The sequence below is a fragment of the Protopterus annectens genome, chromosome 11.part0, assembly GCF_019279795.1.
Source record: "Protopterus annectens isolate FY-2018-M chromosome 11.part0, PAN1.0, whole genome shotgun sequence".
Taxonomy (NCBI): Eukaryota; Metazoa; Chordata; order Ceratodontiformes; family Protopteridae; genus Protopterus; species Protopterus annectens.
The window spans coordinates 987,133,163-987,151,975 of NC_056745.1; the positions used below are offsets into that span (position 1 = coordinate 987,133,163).

At 38.5% G+C, this 18,813-nt stretch overlaps 1 protein-coding gene across 2 annotated transcripts in view; it reads left to right on the plus strand.

The window, feature by feature from the left end:
• The first annotated feature begins 1,847 nt into the window (after positions 1 to 1,847).
• ITIH5 (inter-alpha-trypsin inhibitor heavy chain 5) overlaps positions 1,848 to 18,813 on the plus strand; it is a 752,947-nt gene continuing 735,981 nt past the window's right edge. Inside the window, exon 1 of one of the 2 annotated variants that reach the window (XM_044088360.1) lies at positions 1,848 to 2,188. In XM_044088360.1, the coding sequence (XP_043944295.1) occupies positions 2,072 to 2,188 (117 nt within the window). In that variant the 5' untranslated portion in view covers positions 1,848 to 2,071. The remainder of the gene's footprint in view (positions 2,189 to 18,813) is intronic. The other variant, XM_044088361.1, reaches the window with a different exon arrangement.

Consider the following 18,813-nt stretch of genomic DNA (forward strand, 5'->3'; position numbering starts at 1 on the left):
GTAGATGATGAGGCAATGCAAATTATGTCTGTGATGTCTGTATAATGGAGCTTTTTTCCCTGGGCCTCCGCTGTAAAAGGACACTACTCAATTAGACTTTTCTGTTAAACAAATGCTAATAAATAAATAAATAAATAATGTGCATGTACTCCATGCTGAGTCACAGATAGGCAAATCTGTGTGTTTTTATTAGATCTACGGTACTGGACATTGTACTATACTTTATAGCAAACAAGGGTTACTGGGAGCATACAGGAAAACTAAACCCTAATGGATGACGGCTATACACAGCTCTAACCTCTTTCTTCCTGTGTCCTGGGATGTTATGATTCAACACGAACAAATGAGACAGTAGTGAATAGGTTCTTTAATGGACTCTTGGGACGTGGGAGGCATAGCTCTCAGCTTCTTTATTCAAGCATTAAGAACAAAGCTAAAATTAAACGAAGGGAGTTTGACAAAGGTCTAAATTCAGGGACTATTTTTAAATATTACTCCAAGTTAAAGAAAAAGTTAAAAGAGAAAAAATTTCATTAACATGCATTTTCTGAGCAATAAAGAGACTGAAACTATAATGTCTGGCATTATTACTGTAATCTTCAGTGATTCACCAGAAAATAAAAGATTTTTGGAGTGACAGGGCAAAAATATGAGGCAAATTAGTCACCTCCTGCACAAGGGCAAATGGGTGTCAAACACCTTGCAAAAATACATTTACACAAACTGGAAACAGGCAAACAAGCCTTCTTATATCAGTTTAACCATGTCCCTTCACAACTGTGGTATTAAAGATAATTGCATTGGTTTCAGAATTGTGTTGTCACGCAAAACAGCACAAATGCCCTACGGAAAGTGAGCAAAGCAGTGAAGCCAACATTACAACTGAACAAACAGAAGCCACTAAACCACTGTTAAATGGCTGGAGAGGCAGGTGATAGGTAATCCTCAAAAGATGATCTGAAATTGCCTACGAGATTAATTTTTGATTGTTAAACAAAATATTGAATTTCAAATAATATAATTTATTGTGAAAGAAGTACTTATTTGACAAATGCTCTCTTTCTTTTCTAATTAATTTGCATTTATTACTAAAATTAAACACTTCTTTGGTGCAACTAAGGGCAATACTGAAGCATGTCTAAATAAATCCAATTACGGTTTCAAAATCTCTTTATTCTTTGCATTGATAGCAATGCCATTTATTTATCAGTTAATCAGCTGCCCATACCGCCCGACTTCTCAACTCAAAAAATCTGGGCAAAGCCAAAAATAATGAGGGGTGGGCACAAAGGCCAAAAAATACGGACAGATTATTTTTAATATTGCTCTTACGTATTTAAAAGTTGCTCGAATAAGAGGTTTTGCATCAGCATTTATTTTCTGAAGGATGTTGAAGTCTGACAGTCAAATATCTGTCATTTTTAGTGACTTCACTCCTCAGTGATTTGCCAGAAAACCACACATTTTATAAGAAACAGACACACATATTATGGAAAATCTGAACATTCCGCGAAAAGCTGGACAGCTGAGCTATGCCTGGCATTTCTTGTAAAGATCATTTGTGGGTACAATACACAAATGGAGAGTAAAGAGGCAAACTTCTTTTTACTTTGTTCACTGTCAAGAGATTAAATAAATTATGATGCAGTATGATAGGAAAAACAAGCCCCTGTGTTCACCTTGCTTGTAAGCTGTGAACCAGGACCTGAAATGCAATTTGCACACATAGCTGCCTTTTCATTTCCTCATTTGCTTTGAGGACTAAAAAACGTTGTATGAACAGTGTTCACACAGGGGCAGGTCCTACAGCTGCGGTTCTAATTGTGTCAGCCCTCTTCCTTCGAGTCACACCCTTTGGGATGAAAGAAACTGTGCAGATCGTAGCATCGCACTGCACAGTGTGCAAAGGCACCTACCCATTCACTACTCAAGTTCCGTAGCTGGGAATGAAGAGTTTCCAAGTGCAGGACAGGATCCAATAAAGCGACCACTGGCCAAGAACTGCCTACATTAGGATTCTTGCAACAATCCTAAAATCACTGAGTGCCACACCATACAGATCCTTTTCGAGATGGAAAGGACACTTCTCTTGCTGTTTCTAGCGTGCCTGTCTTGGGGACAGAAAGTTGAGGAGATACAAGACTATGCAAGCGATTTGGATCTGTTTCCGTTCGACTTCCCGGATTCGGTAATTTTTTTCTTTTTTGGAGACTGAGAGGTGGGAACTTGGGTGTGATCACGCAATGAAACTGAACAGTAAGACTGTTAACTAAGGTATAAGCTAAAGTTATATCTGCACAGTCTTGTAGAACCATTATGGGGGGGGGGGGGGCAGCACCTCAGAGAATACTACAAGCTCTGCATTTATTTTCTTCGTTCCACTACCTTCATTCTTGCAGCGTAGCCACTTTGTGGGTAGTTAATGTTTGATCCTTTGCAGAAGTATAACGTCAAACTCCACATAGAATTCCTGAAAAGCTGAGATAGTATAGACATGCAACCAAAGTTTGTAAGTGTCATTGGGTATGCCCAATACTTGGCAACATGCAGAGAAAATTAAACGCAGTTATTTTTTTAAGAGAATTAAACACTGTTATCATTACTATTATTATTATCACTACTTTTTAATTAGACACATTTATTAATAGTGAATGCAGTTTAGCGTCCTCTTTGTTTTGTTCCATCTGCTAGGTACCACAAACTACAGTTTAGAATTAGATCAAGGCGTGCACCTATGTCTTTCAGACTCTATGGCATTAAATATCGGAACAAACGGCCAGAAAAAAAAGAATACTTTTTTTTTTTTTAGAATAAAATGTCTTTGAAGATATTGGAGTCCGTTCGGGGAGCATACCACTCAACCTGTTAGAGCAAGAAATGTGGGCAACGCCATAAATAATGGGGGGGGGGGGCAAAGCCCCCAACATAGGGACAGTTTTAAGATATTCTCCTTAAACAGTTGAGGGAATAATATGTTTTACATAAACAAGGATTGTCTGAAGGGTATGAAACTCAAATGTCTTCGTTATTTTCTGTCTTCAATCTCCAGTGATTTGTCAGAAAATAAAATTTTATGAGGACCATACCAAAAAAATATGAGGCAAAAAGCTGGACATTCTGCAAAAATATGATCAGTTGAGAGGTATGATGGGGAGTGCCTAAAGAATGCTCGTTTAAACTAGCCTTCAATTATTCACGAATGTGTATACTCTTAAACAAGTTTAATTTTGTTAAGAAAATAGTAATTCTCTGTAGAACAAGACCAAAGTCATTGCTGTATGTTGAAATTAGGACAGCTAAGAGAAATGGTTCCTCCTCTCTGTATCGCATAGCAGGGAGGAAGGTATAGGGTGGGAGGTTGGTATAATGGTCAAGGTGTTTACATAGCAGACACAAGGTGCAGCTTTTGATTCTTACATGGGTAATTAGGTAAGCTTAAAATAGCTCACAAGGGCATGTAGCCTAGTATTTATGAATCTGCGGTAGCATCCTGATGAATTTTACTCTATACTTATCTCTAAGTGCTACTCAGCCTACCCCCATCCCACCTTCGTAGCACTACTGTATACAAATGAAACTCTTGGGCGGGTCGCCATTGAGACTAAAGACAGTTATACAGGAAAATAACCCCACCAAGTACTTAACATTTAGAAGTATACACCTTCTTCACTTACAAAATGTGCGTATTTTCAGCTGCTGCAAACATTATCTCGAAAAAAGCCATTGTATTCTAGACCCCACATTTTATCTGAAATTTAGACATTATTTAGTGCCGTCTTTCTGTGTTGTACGAGCAGCGCTGTTTCTGGGAAATGTTCAGAAAAAAAGTGCAGTGCACTGAACTGAGAATAAGAGGTTGAAAGCTGTGGAGCACGCCTTAAACTTCTCCTGAGCTGTTGTCTTAGTACCCGGGAAACAGTGAATATGCCTGACTGCATGCTTAATGAGACTTCCTAAGTAATATGGTTTACTCCGAACACAACTGTGGGACTTCCAGGTCATTATTTTCACCTGCAGGTAGCCTATGCGTCTCTGTGCTGAACTCAAGGCATGGAAACGAATAGACGCAAAATAATGTTTTACTTTCCTGTTGCAGCTTTCCAATACAAGACATGTGAGGTGCATACCACTGAGAAACGCTGGCCCCTCTTGTACCTCTCAGGGACGTCCTTGATTTTGATTAAAATGTTAGCTCTGAACCTCTTAAGCCTGATGAGTTTTGGAGAGAAGATGTCGGGTTACAGTTAATAAATAACAGTAATTAAAGTTATACACCTCGTTTACTTCCGAAAACGCATATTAATTCACATTGCCTTATCCTGTCAATATCTTGGGTTAATAGCATTAATATTTTCAAAGCGTCCTTGATTACCGAGATTATTTCTGGATTGTCCCCTATTAGTTGAGAGCTCAGCATGTTGTAACAGAATTCTTTAGGCATATTAATATACTTATGACTGCATCTCTGAATTAGTGTTTATTACTGGCTATTGCTTCCAGCCTCCCTGCTGCTCCTTTTATAGGGGGGGGGGGGGGTGTTGTGGCGGGACGGATGTTGGCAAGTGTATTGGAGAATATGTAGTTCTTACAACTCACCTGCAGAGAATGACAAGTAAATATGACTGAGTACGCGTGCTTCCTCTAAAAGCCCCATTAAAAGCTTCGAACTTGAGAATTTCAATACGTGCCGGATCTTTCATTACGTATTTAGGGTTTGTGCCATAAAACGAAGAGCAGTTATATTGGGATGTTCAACACAAAAGAAACGACGTAAAAATCTCAAATTTCTGACTGCATCCCACTGTGTGTATGTGTATGCGCGCCTGTGTTGATGGGTGAAGTAGGGGATGCAATTATTTGGATATGTATCTTTGCTGAAATCCTTGCATGTTTGCTTCTATATTAAGGCAATAGGATTGCTCACTGTGCAGTTATGTTTAGCTCTCACTCTTTTGCTTACTTTTATTTTGCACACATACTCCCCATAATGATTATGGTTGGAGACATGGTTTTCTATGTTTTACACATTCCATTTTAGAAGGATGTGAATGGGAGGGCAACAAGCTATTCATAACCTGTCAAATCTGGTAGATGCATTCCCACTTTGTTACAGAAGACTTGCAGCTACAAAATAAGGAAATACGATTGCAGAACAACACTATAAAGATACACTTAACCTGGAAGCATTTCACCATTTGGAATGTCTATATGGGGTAAATACACCTGGCCATGATTTTACATTATTTCCAGATATTGTGCTGGTTATGTAGTACAAACAGGTGTGGAGAATCATGCGGCAACAGTGGACAGTTAAGACTGAATATAGTAAAGAAAAATGTAGCATTAAAAGTGATGAAAATAGATGCGCCTGCTAAGGCTAATTTTTGTTACATTGCATGACGGCATTTTATATATATATATATATATATATATATATATATATATATGTGTGTGTGTGTGTGTGTATATATATATATACATATATATATATATATATATATATATATATATATGATGTATTGCTGCAAACTTGATATAAAATGTATATAACCTTTGAAAAATGTAAGTTGTGCGCACAGGAATCATTATTATGTAAGTTCACATAACATTCAGATTGTTTAGTTTATGTGTCAGCATTTATGAGCATCTCACTCCTTTTTTCAGAATCCAAACATTATCTTCCTTACCACACTGGCATCTATTCCACAGCCAGTTGTATGGTATATCTTGCTGTTTACCATCTGTGTTAAAATTAATTTAGGTTATACTTTTCAGCTTTTCTTCTACCCTGGTTCCATTATCTCTCTCTCTAATTTCCTCACTTTTCTCTATAATTTATCTCTACCAAATCCCGGTGAAGTTTTCCTGATTATATTCATTGGAGAGTTTTATTTTAGCTTTATGTTCTCTTTGTCGGCCATGACCTTCAGGGAGTGGACATTCTTGGAGATGAGGAATGCTGCTTAGAACATGACATATACTCAACAAATACTGTGAAATTATAAACAAAGTACACAGAAATGTGAAGTAAATATCCATTACTGAAAGTATAGCTGTGCTTAAACAAAGGGTGAGTACAGTAACCCCTGGCAGTGTGCCACTGTTATAGATAACATACCACTTTCTATATACAGTCATTATATGCTTGGCACGTTTATGCAGTAACAATCTTGAGTGTGTTATTTATGTGTCCTCTGATTGTACATTCTGTTTCCTTTCAACTTCATAATGTCTATCATGTCTTATAGAGCTGTATTTCTGAACTATATTTCCAGTCTTCTTACTATGCTCAGTTATCTTCAGAAGAATAGGGTATTTTACTTCAGATGTTGTGAAGCTAGCAATCTCATGGGTGTACGCACGCGTGTGTGTGTGTGTGTGTATATATATATATATATATATATATATATATATATATATTCTACAAGCTTCCACAAAAAGCATCAGCCTTGGGTGCCTTAGCTTAAATTATTACAAATTTGCAGTCTAGCATTCCAAAACTTGTACCAGTGGTAGCCAGGTAATACTCCTTTAATACATGAATCAATTTAATCTTGCGGATTAGACTTCAGTCCCCAAAGGAGCATTGTACTTTATAGCATTAAATTTCAAGTGCTATATGTTTATCCACTTTGTCTGATCCTTTTTGTCCATCTATAATACATTGATTGGCTTTTTAGTGTCTGTGCAGATACAATATTGTATGTGTGACAAGTAAAACTGTCTTATTCTGAATGCTTTCCTCCATGTATTTATTTTGTTGCACTTGGAAGACCAGCAAACAATTTCTGTCCACATACTATGATAACAGGAATGTTAAATAAGTTTTCATGGTCAAGAAATTATGTAACGTGTAATTAGCAGCAGTAGAATTTAAACACATTTTTTAAGTTTATGTCTCAGTGATTGATAATCAATATACCATATCAGTGCCTGTCCTGTAGTGTTCTGATAAGCATATTAAACTGCAGAGATCTGGGAATATTCCCCTTTACTATTTATTTCTTGAATGTAACTATGTTTACACTTCCAGTTTCTGTGGTTTCATTCTAAAATTCTTATCTAAGTTAATTTTATTAATTAATTTGTGTTTTCTTAATCAGCATTAAACACTATAGTAGAAAGACTGCACATTTTATTGCCTTCATAGTTAAGGAAATCTAATGCTTGTTCTTACCTATATGCCCTGATAAGTCTTTCAGGAGGACAAATGAGGTCATTTGCAATGGCACAGATCCATGCTTTTCCTGTGATACAGTCTATAATACACTTTGCATGTATCTCAGCTTTTCTTAACAAATACTTTGTTAATTTGTCCGAAATAGAAGCCAAAATGTTCATTAGTAGTTATTTCTTTATTCACCTTAATGCTGGATTACATCTGCAAACTTTCTATTCCTTAGCTCACTCTGGAATCATTTCACATTTTGCTGAGCTGTAATCTTTGCACACCTCTTCTAGCTTTAAAACCAACAAAGTAAGACATATTTTATACTGGCCCTTTGTGATTTGTCATTTGGCAACATCTTTTGTCTTCAAACACACACACACACCACACATGTGCATATATAGTCACACAAAAATGCCTACAGCTTACTTTCACACAAAAATGCCTACAGCTTACTTGGACTATATCTTTTGGAAGTAACCAGTTTGAATTTGAACAGTGACCAATGAATTTGGAATAGGCAAGAGTAAACTAATGCTCTGTTTACAAAGTGAAATGAAAGCTAACATCAATTACTCTGCAATAATATATTATGAATTTCTGATAGATGACTGATGATGCATATAAAGTGCATGCCTAGTATGTAACTATCCAAAATTGCAGCAGTACTACCTAACCATATTATTCAGGCTTTCACATGGAAAAGTAAAATGGTAGCATTCCAGCTCATCGTTTGTAATGTACCATTGCTAAATGTAATGTAATACTTACAGTGCTCAGAAGGCAAGGAGGAAAGCCAGGAAAATCAGCTGTGATGGAAACAGATAAGTTGCGTACTTCACTGTAATACTTGGTTACTAGGTTACTTCGAGTGGTGCTTATTTTTCTGCATGAAACATCTGGTTTTTCAGCCATTGACCATTTGATGATTACTTCCCTTAAGACATTAGCAATGTTCTGCTGCCAGACATTGGTGAATAAAGCCTTATACTCCAGATAATAAAGGAAAAAAAAAAACACATTATCAAAACTTTCTGTATTTAAAAATCAGTGCTATATAAATTAAATAGACATTCTTAGCCTAAGAAATATAACCTGTTTTTAAGCTGACTAGTCACCTTACAGTCATAAATATAATCGTAAAATAAAAAGATATATATCTGGTATTTGGGAAGAGACCTATATTTGGAGTTACATTTCTGTTCCTGTTTTGGGAATTTAGATTCATAGTTAGTAGGAATTGTTTTGTAAGCATGGATATTATTTTCGTTCTGAGTGCACTAATCTGTCCCTCACTAGATAAATAGGCTAGAACGAAAGTTGTAATGGGCCGGGACTAGGAGTGTATGAGGAGTACATACAGCTAGATAAATCAGACCTCTCTATTTTTGTGTGGGTGTGGGTTGGGGGTAGGCATATCTATTAGCAGAAGTTTTGAAGAGGAAAGCCTAAAGAATGATTCCATTTTAAGGCCCAGATTCAGGGCTGATGATTTTTAAATCTTACCACTAAATGCCTAATGGTTTGAAAGTGCATATGAATTATAAGTTCTGTGTTCTAGACCTTCATACTAGCGATTTCTACAATGGGTGAATCAAGGCATTACAATTCATATAGCTGTCCGTGGCATTATCTGGCTAATGTTGAACAGGATTTTGTATACTTTTTGGAGTGCTAGACATGAACTTTCTGCAACCTAAACCATTGTCTGATGATTCATTAATGAGTCTTTGGATACGTGATGGATTGCATACTCATCATCACCCATGTCTTCACATGATCCTACACTTGTTTGATTATATCTCAGTGTAACTAATATAAACGGTTTACATTAATGTTGGCAGCTTTTAGTGCTCTGAATTGTTGCCACCCTAGTATGAGATCCCACTGAAAGAATTACTGTCTCCATTCTGAGTGCAATACAGTTTAAAACTGTATGTAATATTTAGAGCATTGAACTACATATATCGTAAAATACCTCTTTTAGGAGTAAGAAATCCAACTCAGGTCTCCTAAGTCTTTATTTAGCAGGTTGTAATGTGTCATATTTTGTTAAAGTTGTCACCATGGTAAACCAGTGGCTCTGAGCAGCTGCTAATAGGATTTTATTCTGCTTACCTCAACAACTGGGTGTTTACATAGAGTAGTAGTAATAACAGCTGGATCTTTCTATACTCAGTTAAGTCTGTCAGTTACAATCACACTTACACTTTTAAAGTATGCTGACATTTTAGGGTGCTATTACATTTACTGTAAGATATTTTGACATAGAACTACTTACTGGTTCTATATTATATAGACGTTACTAATTAAATTCTGAAAATGACATTTAAGCTTTATCACGCACTCAGTCCCAGTGTAGTCATTTTTACTAAATGTTCTTTTTAAAGATTGTCAGAAATAATATCTGCATTATGTATAATGTCCAGTTCCTGCTGCATGCTAAGTTTACAAGTAGAGTTTTTTTTTTTAGTTTTCCTCAGTAAATAATCTAGACCTGTCCCTTGACAGTACCCAGCAAGCATTCTTCTGGTGTTCTTCATCTACTTCTTCTATACATCAGATAAGCAATATGTAGGTTAAGTATGCATGATGTGTAGTTAATAAGTGTTGTTAGGTCATATTAGACTTTTCAAGTTTTGACCCTGAGGTCACTTTTCTCTCACACAGCAACATCTCTACTTGTGATTTAGATTCTGTTTTTTTGTCTTTCCTCTACCTCCTGTTGAGCATCATCTCTTTATCCCCTATCAGCCAACTGGCACATTCATTCTCATTTGACCACTAAGGGAAAGGATTGGGTTAACCCAGGTGAAAACATTGCTGCAGAATTATAACCTTACCACCCCTCATGGCAGCTTTAGGCCCATTCTTGGGCAATCAGCCTGTGAAATGGACACCCACAGCTCTGTAGTGATGTGCTTATCTTGTGGCTGTGCCCTCTCACCTCTTTCCCTGAGGAGGGATTGGGAGTACTTACTAAGGAAGAAGAATGTTATAGCCGCTGTGCTGACAGTGTTGCCAAAGAGCACAGTGGAGTGGACACCATATTGGTGGAAATGGGACTGCTGAGAATGCAATGTGTTACTGTGGAGGTGCAGCATGGCCTCAAGTGCCCTCACTGCATGCTCCTTGCCTGGTGGAACTGTGGGTGTCCAGTGGCTGAGGAATGTTGTAATATAAGGCTTCATGCAGGAATATATGTGCCTCGCCAATAAACCATATTCAGAAGTTTCATCCAGCCTCAAGGAGGGCAATACAAGATAGACTGGGGAAAAGGTGCTGCTCTGCTTTACATATGGTAGATGTTTTTCCCAGAAGTAAGGGATATAATATGATGTGAATATATTATACCAATCTGTCTTATTTCTCTCTTGATGAAGGTTTAGTTCCTCTAACCAAGTATTTGAGTAACCATTTGTTCTGTGAAGGAATAAGAAATCAGGAAAGTTCAGATCTTTCATGGTTTAAAAGGTTAGACACAGATCCCCACAGAGGCGTATGTAAGAGACTGATCAGATGACCAAGGGTCTTGAGGCCATGCTTTTGTAGTTAGGAACCTTTGAGATCTTTCAAGCTGAATGATATGTTTTAACAAATACTTGTCAAATGGGGAAATATTCAATTGTGGATTTGTTGAGATATGGCTAAAGGAGAATTAAGACTTCTTTGGATCCAGAGGAGATGTCTTTGGAAACTAGATGAGCTGGTTAGACAGATTTATGAACTCCTGCAGAGACATGATGGCCAAAAGATAAGAAATTATCTGCAAACATGCCTGAATATATTATGACAATATCTAATATATTGAGTCTAAACTCAATGCAAAAAAAAGTATTATCATTCCTTTTGATAAAAGTGATGTTCCTGCTAACTACCACGTCAATAGCAACACCCTAATTACACACTCAGTGGTGAGAGTCCTGGTTACACAGGTTGACAACAACCTTACCTTTTACCACCATGCCTCCACAGTGGTAAGAAGGGCCTTCTACTTTGCTCACCTCATAAGTAAGGGCATTGCCTCCAAAAAAAAAAAAGAAGTTATAACCTCCCTATACTGTTCCCTCATCAGGCCAATAATTGAGTACAACACCCATTTTAGCATGTACCTTTCTAAGCACCTGCAGCAAGTGGAGAAACCACAAAAGTTGCTCACAATGAAAATTCAAGGTCTTCACCATCTGTCCTATAGGGATTGTCTGAAATCACTATCACTTTATTCTGTTTCATACAGACTACTCAGAGGTGATCTCTGCTTGGCATATAAGGCAATCTGTGACCCTGCATTATTGGAAATACTTCATATCCAAAACTCAAATGGTACACGGGTTACTCGCTCTAAAGACCATAACCTGGTATGTGACATTAATAAAATCTGCTAGAGGGACAGATTTGTGTCCCAGAGGTTATCACACCTTTGGAACAGACAAAGAGACCACCTCATTGGCCCTCTTCAAAAGCAATCTGGACGATTGGATGGGTGACCATAAATTCACCTTAGGGGTTCCACCTGTGTCCCTCTTGGACAGAGGCAATAGGTGCAGATCGTGGAAATAAGGGTAAGAACTTGGCTAAGCTTGTAAGGGCCCTAGGGCCATTAACATAGTAACTTCCTGTGATCCTATGATCTCAATTGGAGGAGTGTGTCATCTATATCATAAAATGTGAAAATGTTTTATTTATCAAAATGAACTACACTACACTTTTCACAACTAATTTGAGACCATTGTCTTTGTAATGTCTTTGTAATTGTGAGTCAATGAAAGACTGAATAGCAACACTTAATTTACAGTCATCTTCAAACTTAGATAACCATAGGCCATTAGTATTGGCCTGAATATCAGAGAAATATGTGCCAAATAGAAGAAAGCCAAGCACTTAACCATGTGGTAACCACTAATAACTTTTTTCTTGCTTTCAGAAGTGGCACTTGCAATTCTAATGACATGAGTTCTGTAAGACTACCAACTATCCATGTAACCTGCCTGACAACTTACTGAATAGTGGTATATTGAAAGTCATAATATTGAATACACAATCTTGAAATACAAAAATGTTAAAACTTTAAAATATTGAATTTAAAATATCTACGGACAGCATGCATGCACTATATATGTATAACAAGCAAGCATTTAACATGTTAGCAAACAATATCCACCCCTGTTAGTGAAACTTGGAAATAATTGCTAAAATAGGTTTATAGGTGTTTACTAGGCTAATGACCACAAGGGCCTTTTTAAGCCTAGCCATGCATCCCAAATCTCTGACAAGTTTTGATACCCTTGATAAGTGTAAGTAGGTACTTGGGAGGCAAAACATTTTAAGGGCAGGGTCCTGGTAAACAAACCATTTCTAGGCTGCCTGGCTCCATCAGGGACACAAGTGCCAAACCAGGGGTACATTTCCTGTTCCCCATCAAATTTTCCAAGTTACACTTGAATTGGGTTAGGGAGGAACTGTGCCTCACATGAGTAGGGAGCCTGTTTCAGAAGAGGGGAAATTTCTGGGATATATACCTGTCTCTCCAGCATGTCCTATTTATATCATAGGGAAGGTTTAAGTCTTTAGAATGGGTAATTCAGGTGCTGTTTGCTTTGTGGATATGCAGGAGATCCATCAGAGTAGGGTCTGACAATGCCCTTTATGACAGGCATGGATGTCCCCTCAACAGTCTGTAGGAAACAGAATACAGGGATAGGGCCTTGAGGCAGTCTACATAGAGCATGGTATGCCCTGTATTCTTTTAGTGAGTAATGTCTTTGGATGTTGCAATTGTTGGATATGTCTTGTTAGGTACATATGAAAGGGGGCATAGTACGCATTGATAAGTCTGATGAATGCCAAATACAGTGGGATAATGACTTTCTTGGACTTAGATGCCATATCTTTGTTTATAAGTTGTACAGCATAGAATGATTTCCTCACTACTGTAGACATGTGATGGTCAAAGGCTAAATTACAGTCTATGTGTGTCTCCAAGTCCCTGACTACTGGCTCAACTCTTAGGGTTGTGTTGTCAATATGATAGTTACCAGGGGTGGATGACTTCCTGAAGGATATTATTACACATTTCTTGGCATTTAGTTTTACTCCATGACTCTAACACCAGTTGTTTGTCTGTGTCAGGCCTTCCAGGAGACATTTGCATCAGTGGGCAATTCAGTGACAGCTCCTAATTTGAAATCATCTGCAAATTTAGTCAGTCAGAGGCCACTGACAATGGCTTTGATTTCAGAGAAGTAAATTGCAGAAATAAGTGGTCCCATGACTGATCCCAGAGGGGCACTGCTTGTGACTGGCCTCTTTATAGGAGTGGACTCCCCAACTCTAACTTCCCGGGTCCTGTCAGACAGCTGACTATCCACTGGGTGACAATACCTAGCCTGTTAAGTTTGTCAACAATACCCAAGTAGGGTATTGTTTGAAATGCCTTGGCCAGTTCAAGGTAGACAGTGTGAACCATTTACCCTCATCCTTTGCTGTGTTGACCTTCTCAAAGAAGACCAGCAAGTTGAGTAGGCATGCCTGCCCTTGATGAAACCAAATTGGATTGAGTCCAGTGTCTGGAAGTTTCCTATGTTATTATTGATCATTTGCACGATAATTCTTTCCATGATTTTGCATAGAAGACTAGTGAGACTTCTAAGTCTGCAGTTTCCAGGGTCTGCAGATGGCCCACTTTTGTGCAAAGGGAGGATTGTTGCTGTTCTCCATTCATGAGGCACAAAGCCTGTTTGGAGGCTACAGTAAAGTAGCAATTCTGGACAGCCTGATAGGTCATGTTTCATGCAATTTAGAAGGAATCCTGGTATATTGTTTGGGCCCATCTTTGCAGTGTTCTTGGGCTTCTAGTAAAATATTCCCTCCATTCCCTTTATAATTTTTGGGCCCCTCTCTTCGCTTTTCAGCCAACCCAATCCATATGTCCATGTAAGGCCTCTGGAATTATATGTAGTATGCTAAATAGAACTACATTAATAGTTCTGTAGTATTTAAAAGAGGACTGCTTTATATCATGTATAGTGATGATTTACACCTTTATAATATCCACTTCTTTTGGCGTCTTTTTTTCAGACTGGGTATTATTGTCATGCCCAGGTCCCTCTGTTCCTCAGTTTTTCCATGGTCTATGCTTTGTCGATGATATTCCAGCCGTAAGTCAATGTCCCTAAGATGCAATCACCTGTGGTTCATATTTCTGAACCTTAATTTGCTAGATGAAGCTGGTTATTCTGCAGGCAGACAAATCCAGCTCTTTACACATATATGTCAATATTTTGATTTCAGCAGGTTGACACTGCAATATTATACATTCACTGTTTCAACTTTCAGTATACTGCTATTCAGTAAGTTGTCAGGAACTCATGTACTGCACAATGTATGAATTTATATCCAGATTTAAAAGGATGTCACTAATGCCTGCATGGGGAAAGGTGTCAAAGTATTTGGCAAGAGCCACATATCCACTACTCTGGTGACTTTTTTCAAAGAAATTGAGGTTGAAAAGGCAGGAACTAAATTGCTGAGGGTCTAGGGAAGGGATATTCACCATCTAGATGAGATCCAAGATAATATGTTCTATAACTTTAGATATAAGGGTGATAGGACTAATGGGTCTACAATTGCCAGGATCCTTGGTTGGGCTACCTTCATGAAAAGGCATTACACTGGCTGTTTTCCAGGCTTTGGAAATGCAACCATTGCAGAGACTTACATTAAAGAGGTTAAGTAGGCGTTCAGATAGGCCATATTTAATACTGATCATCAGTCTGCATGGCATTATTTAGTACTGATAATCAGTCTGCATGGCATGCTATCAGGGCCCAATAATGAGGCAGTCTTGGATTTTGAGAAGGCTCAGAAGACTTGTTGTATAGCAATAACAGATAATGACTAAGAATGTGACATATGTAAAGTAGCTATAACTATAGGTGAAGTAAAATTTGTACAAAATTTGGCAGCTAGGAAATCAGTTACTTTTGTTGGATCAGAGTGGGTAATATCATTGTAGACAAGCTCTGAATATTGTTGAGTGTTAGTTTTTAACTTGCTGATGTAATTAAAGAAAATTTGTAGTCATTTTTCATTTAAGTGGCTATATTATATTAAGTTCATATTCAGCTTTGAGCTTCCTAAAGTTTCCTTTATGCACTATACCAGTTTGCTTAAGTGTGCTGTTATGATAGAATGAGATTTCTTAAAAGCACTAAGAAGTTTTTTCTCTGGTTATATAATTTAATTATACAGGTATTCCACAACAGGGATTTGTTTTTACGTTTTTTATAATATTTGGTGCTGATTGGGACTCTCTTATAAATATAACTGTTTAAGGGGTAATAGATGTCAGAAGCACAGGGAGCAGTTTTAGCCATTATAAGGATTCAAAAGGCACTTAGCAAAATTATCAGAATTAAAGGGGCCCAGAATGATTAACAGAGTTGTAGGGCATATGATTGTTCATAGGTTCATCAGGCCTATATAAGCCTAGCCAAAAAGGTACCCTGGCTTTCACCACCCAAGAAAATTATTTTCCCGTGCCCCTGTCAAGCAGAGCCACAGAGGTAATCCCCGGGGGGAAATTTCCTATCCAATCATCAAGATTTTTCTTGACGAGTGCTAATGAAGAGCTTTGTTTGATATAGATAGGTAATTTGTTCCAGAGTATGGGAAGTCTCTGAGACGAGAATCTATCCCTCCAGCATGTTCTCTTTATTGTGGTGACAAGATTTAGGTCCATAGAGCGTGTAACTCGGAGGGATTGGGATTTCTTTAAGTGAAGCATGTCCATCAGCTCTGGGTTTGATGTAGCTTTGTATGGTAGGCAGAGATTGCCTCTGAGTAGGCGATATGCCATGGAGTAAAGCTGGAGTTTTTTGAGACAGTCTGCATAGGGCATCTGTTTGAGGCCGGTAATCCTCTTTGTGAGGTATTTCTGCAGCCTTTCCAGTTGTTGTAGATGTCTTGTGAGGTACATACCAAAAGGGGCATTGTACTCTATAATGGGTCTAATGAATAATGAGTAGAGGGGAACAATGACCTCGTTTTTCCTGGATGAGAAACCTTTTGTGATGAGGTGTGCCATGTATAAGGATTTCCTGACTACTGTGGCAATGTGATTATCAAAGCAGAGACTACTGTCCACCTGTGTCCCAAGGTCTCTTATCACACTTTTGGTGTTATGTAGACTACCACCTATGTGGTAGCTCATGGGTACAGAGTTTTTACCAAAGGGGATGACAGTGCACTTTTCGGCACTGAGCTTGAGGCCATGGCTTTGACACCAGGCATCTGTCTCAATGAGGGCCTTTTGTAGGATGTCCACATCATTAGGAGTTTCAATTATGGCTCCTAGTTTGCAGTTGTCTGTGAACTTTGTTAGCCAAAGACCTTCTCTGTTAGCCTATACTTCAGAAAAGCAGATACCAAACAGGAGAGGACCCAGGACTGAACCCTGTGGTACTCCACTTGTCACTGGTCTGAAGTCAGATTTGGAGTCTGCTCCTTTCACAGTGTGGGTTCTGTCAGGGAGCCATTTGGCAACCCATCTTGTGACATAGGGATTTATACCTTGTTTAGGGAGTTTATCTATAATTCCAGAGTGGTAGATGGTGTCAAAAGCCTTGGCGAGATCTAGATAGGCTATGTGTACCACCTTACCCTCGTCTACGGCTTTGATGACTGCTTCAAAGAAGTCTATCAGGTTTAGGAGACATGATCTGCCTTTTACAAACCCAAACTGGGTGGGGTCCAGAGTTTGGAGATTACCAAAGTCTTTGTTTATAAGTTCCATGATGATGCGTTCCATGGCCTTGCAGACCAGGCTTGTTAGTCTAATGGGTCGGTAGTTCCTGGGGTCCATGGTGGCTCCCCCTTTGTGAAGTGGGATAGCCATTGCTGTTTGCCATTTAGTGGGCACAAAGCCTGAGGTGAGTCTAAGATTGAACATGGTGCTTAGGTGGGGTGCCAGTTCATTCTGTAGTTCATGTAGAACGCAGCTTGGGATGTTGTCAGGTCCCATGGATGCTGTGTTCTTGGCTTTGGAGAGTGTGGTTTTTACCTGTGCAGCCGTGATTACAGGAACTTTGCATTCTTCTGTTATAGAGATGGGCCCTTTAGGGGGTGAGAGGGGGATAAAGTTAACACTGAACCTATCTCACAGGATGTTGGCAATATCAGTTGGTTATGTATATTTAGTGCCATTGTGCTGTAACTCAGAGCAGATCAGAGTGTTGCCATTGAGATTCTTGACATAGCTATAGAATGCTTTGTGGTTGTCTTTAGAATCAGTGGAGATTTTGTTTTCGTAACTATCTTTGGAGGATTTTATGAGGGATCTCAGCTTCTTACTGAGACTGACCAGGGAGTTCCTCCAATCATGGGATTTTACTATTTTTTGCAACAGTTTCTTTCTTCTGTTGTAGAGTTTGTTTATGGCAGGGGACCACCAGATTGGCTTCCTTTTTTTGGAGGAGAGCATCTTGGTTCTGTTAGGGATAGCACAATCCATGCATTCGTGAAAGTGCTTATAAAGTGCATTTGTGTAGGATTCAGCAGTCATACCTCTATTGTCCATCTGCATAGGTATCGTGAAGTTTGCCAATTCTGTGTCGAGAAGCGTGAAGTTGGCTTTGGAGAAATTTTTTATGGTGATTTTCCTAATGGGGGGTGGAGCAGGATGTGAATGTCTAGGGTGATTAGCTTGTGGTCGGATCTGACCAACGAGGAATTGACCTCTGGTGTGGAACACCGGTCGCCCATGTCGGTAATGACCAGGTCTAGGATATTGCTGCCTCTGGTGGGGGTTTGGATAAGTTGATCCAAGGCATAGGAATGATATACCACTCAAAATTAAAGGAGTAATGGGAACCCCCTGTAGGATTACCAGAAATGGATAGCACATGCATGATTAATGCATTCAGTGCTTAACAGAATTAACACAGCTACAAAATAAACATCAGGATTATTAACTTCTTGTGTTAACAGCAGGATATGTGGACAGAATGGACTTCTCTCAAAAATTAGGGCATTAGGTGACTCTTGAAATTTTTATTCAGCCAAGAGCCTTCAATAAAATTATAGCAGTTAGGAGGCCAGCAGTATGATTATAGGAAACAGGGGTATCATTACGATTTAAAAGACATAGAAGAGGCACAGCAGGGTGTAGTAAAATCCCCAAAACTATAACTTTAAATGTCAATCCTAGCCCTTCATGACAAAGTCTGGGTGATAGACCCATAATTAAAATTAACAATCCGGACTGTAAACTGCAGAGAATTCATTATGGCCTTTTATTTGTTTGAGAAACTTACAGCAAAAATAGGATAGCTGTGATAGTGGCAGGTGAACTATAACAAATGTAGAATCCGTTGGTGTCAGAAGTCATCTATCAATGAGTCAGAGACAGGGTTCATGTAGTAATAGATGCAACCTCAACATTACTTGTTCTACTGCACTTATGTTAGAAGCTCAGAATAATTGCATTTCTGGAGCAGACAGACCTGTACACCAGTGAGGTTCCGTAGTTTGATTAAAGAGTGCAATTTTGCTTATCAGTGCACTATGAAGCCATAATTATGAGCCTGACAGGAAGACATACAATACCACAACAAGGAACCATCAAGGGACTATTTTATTTAAGACAT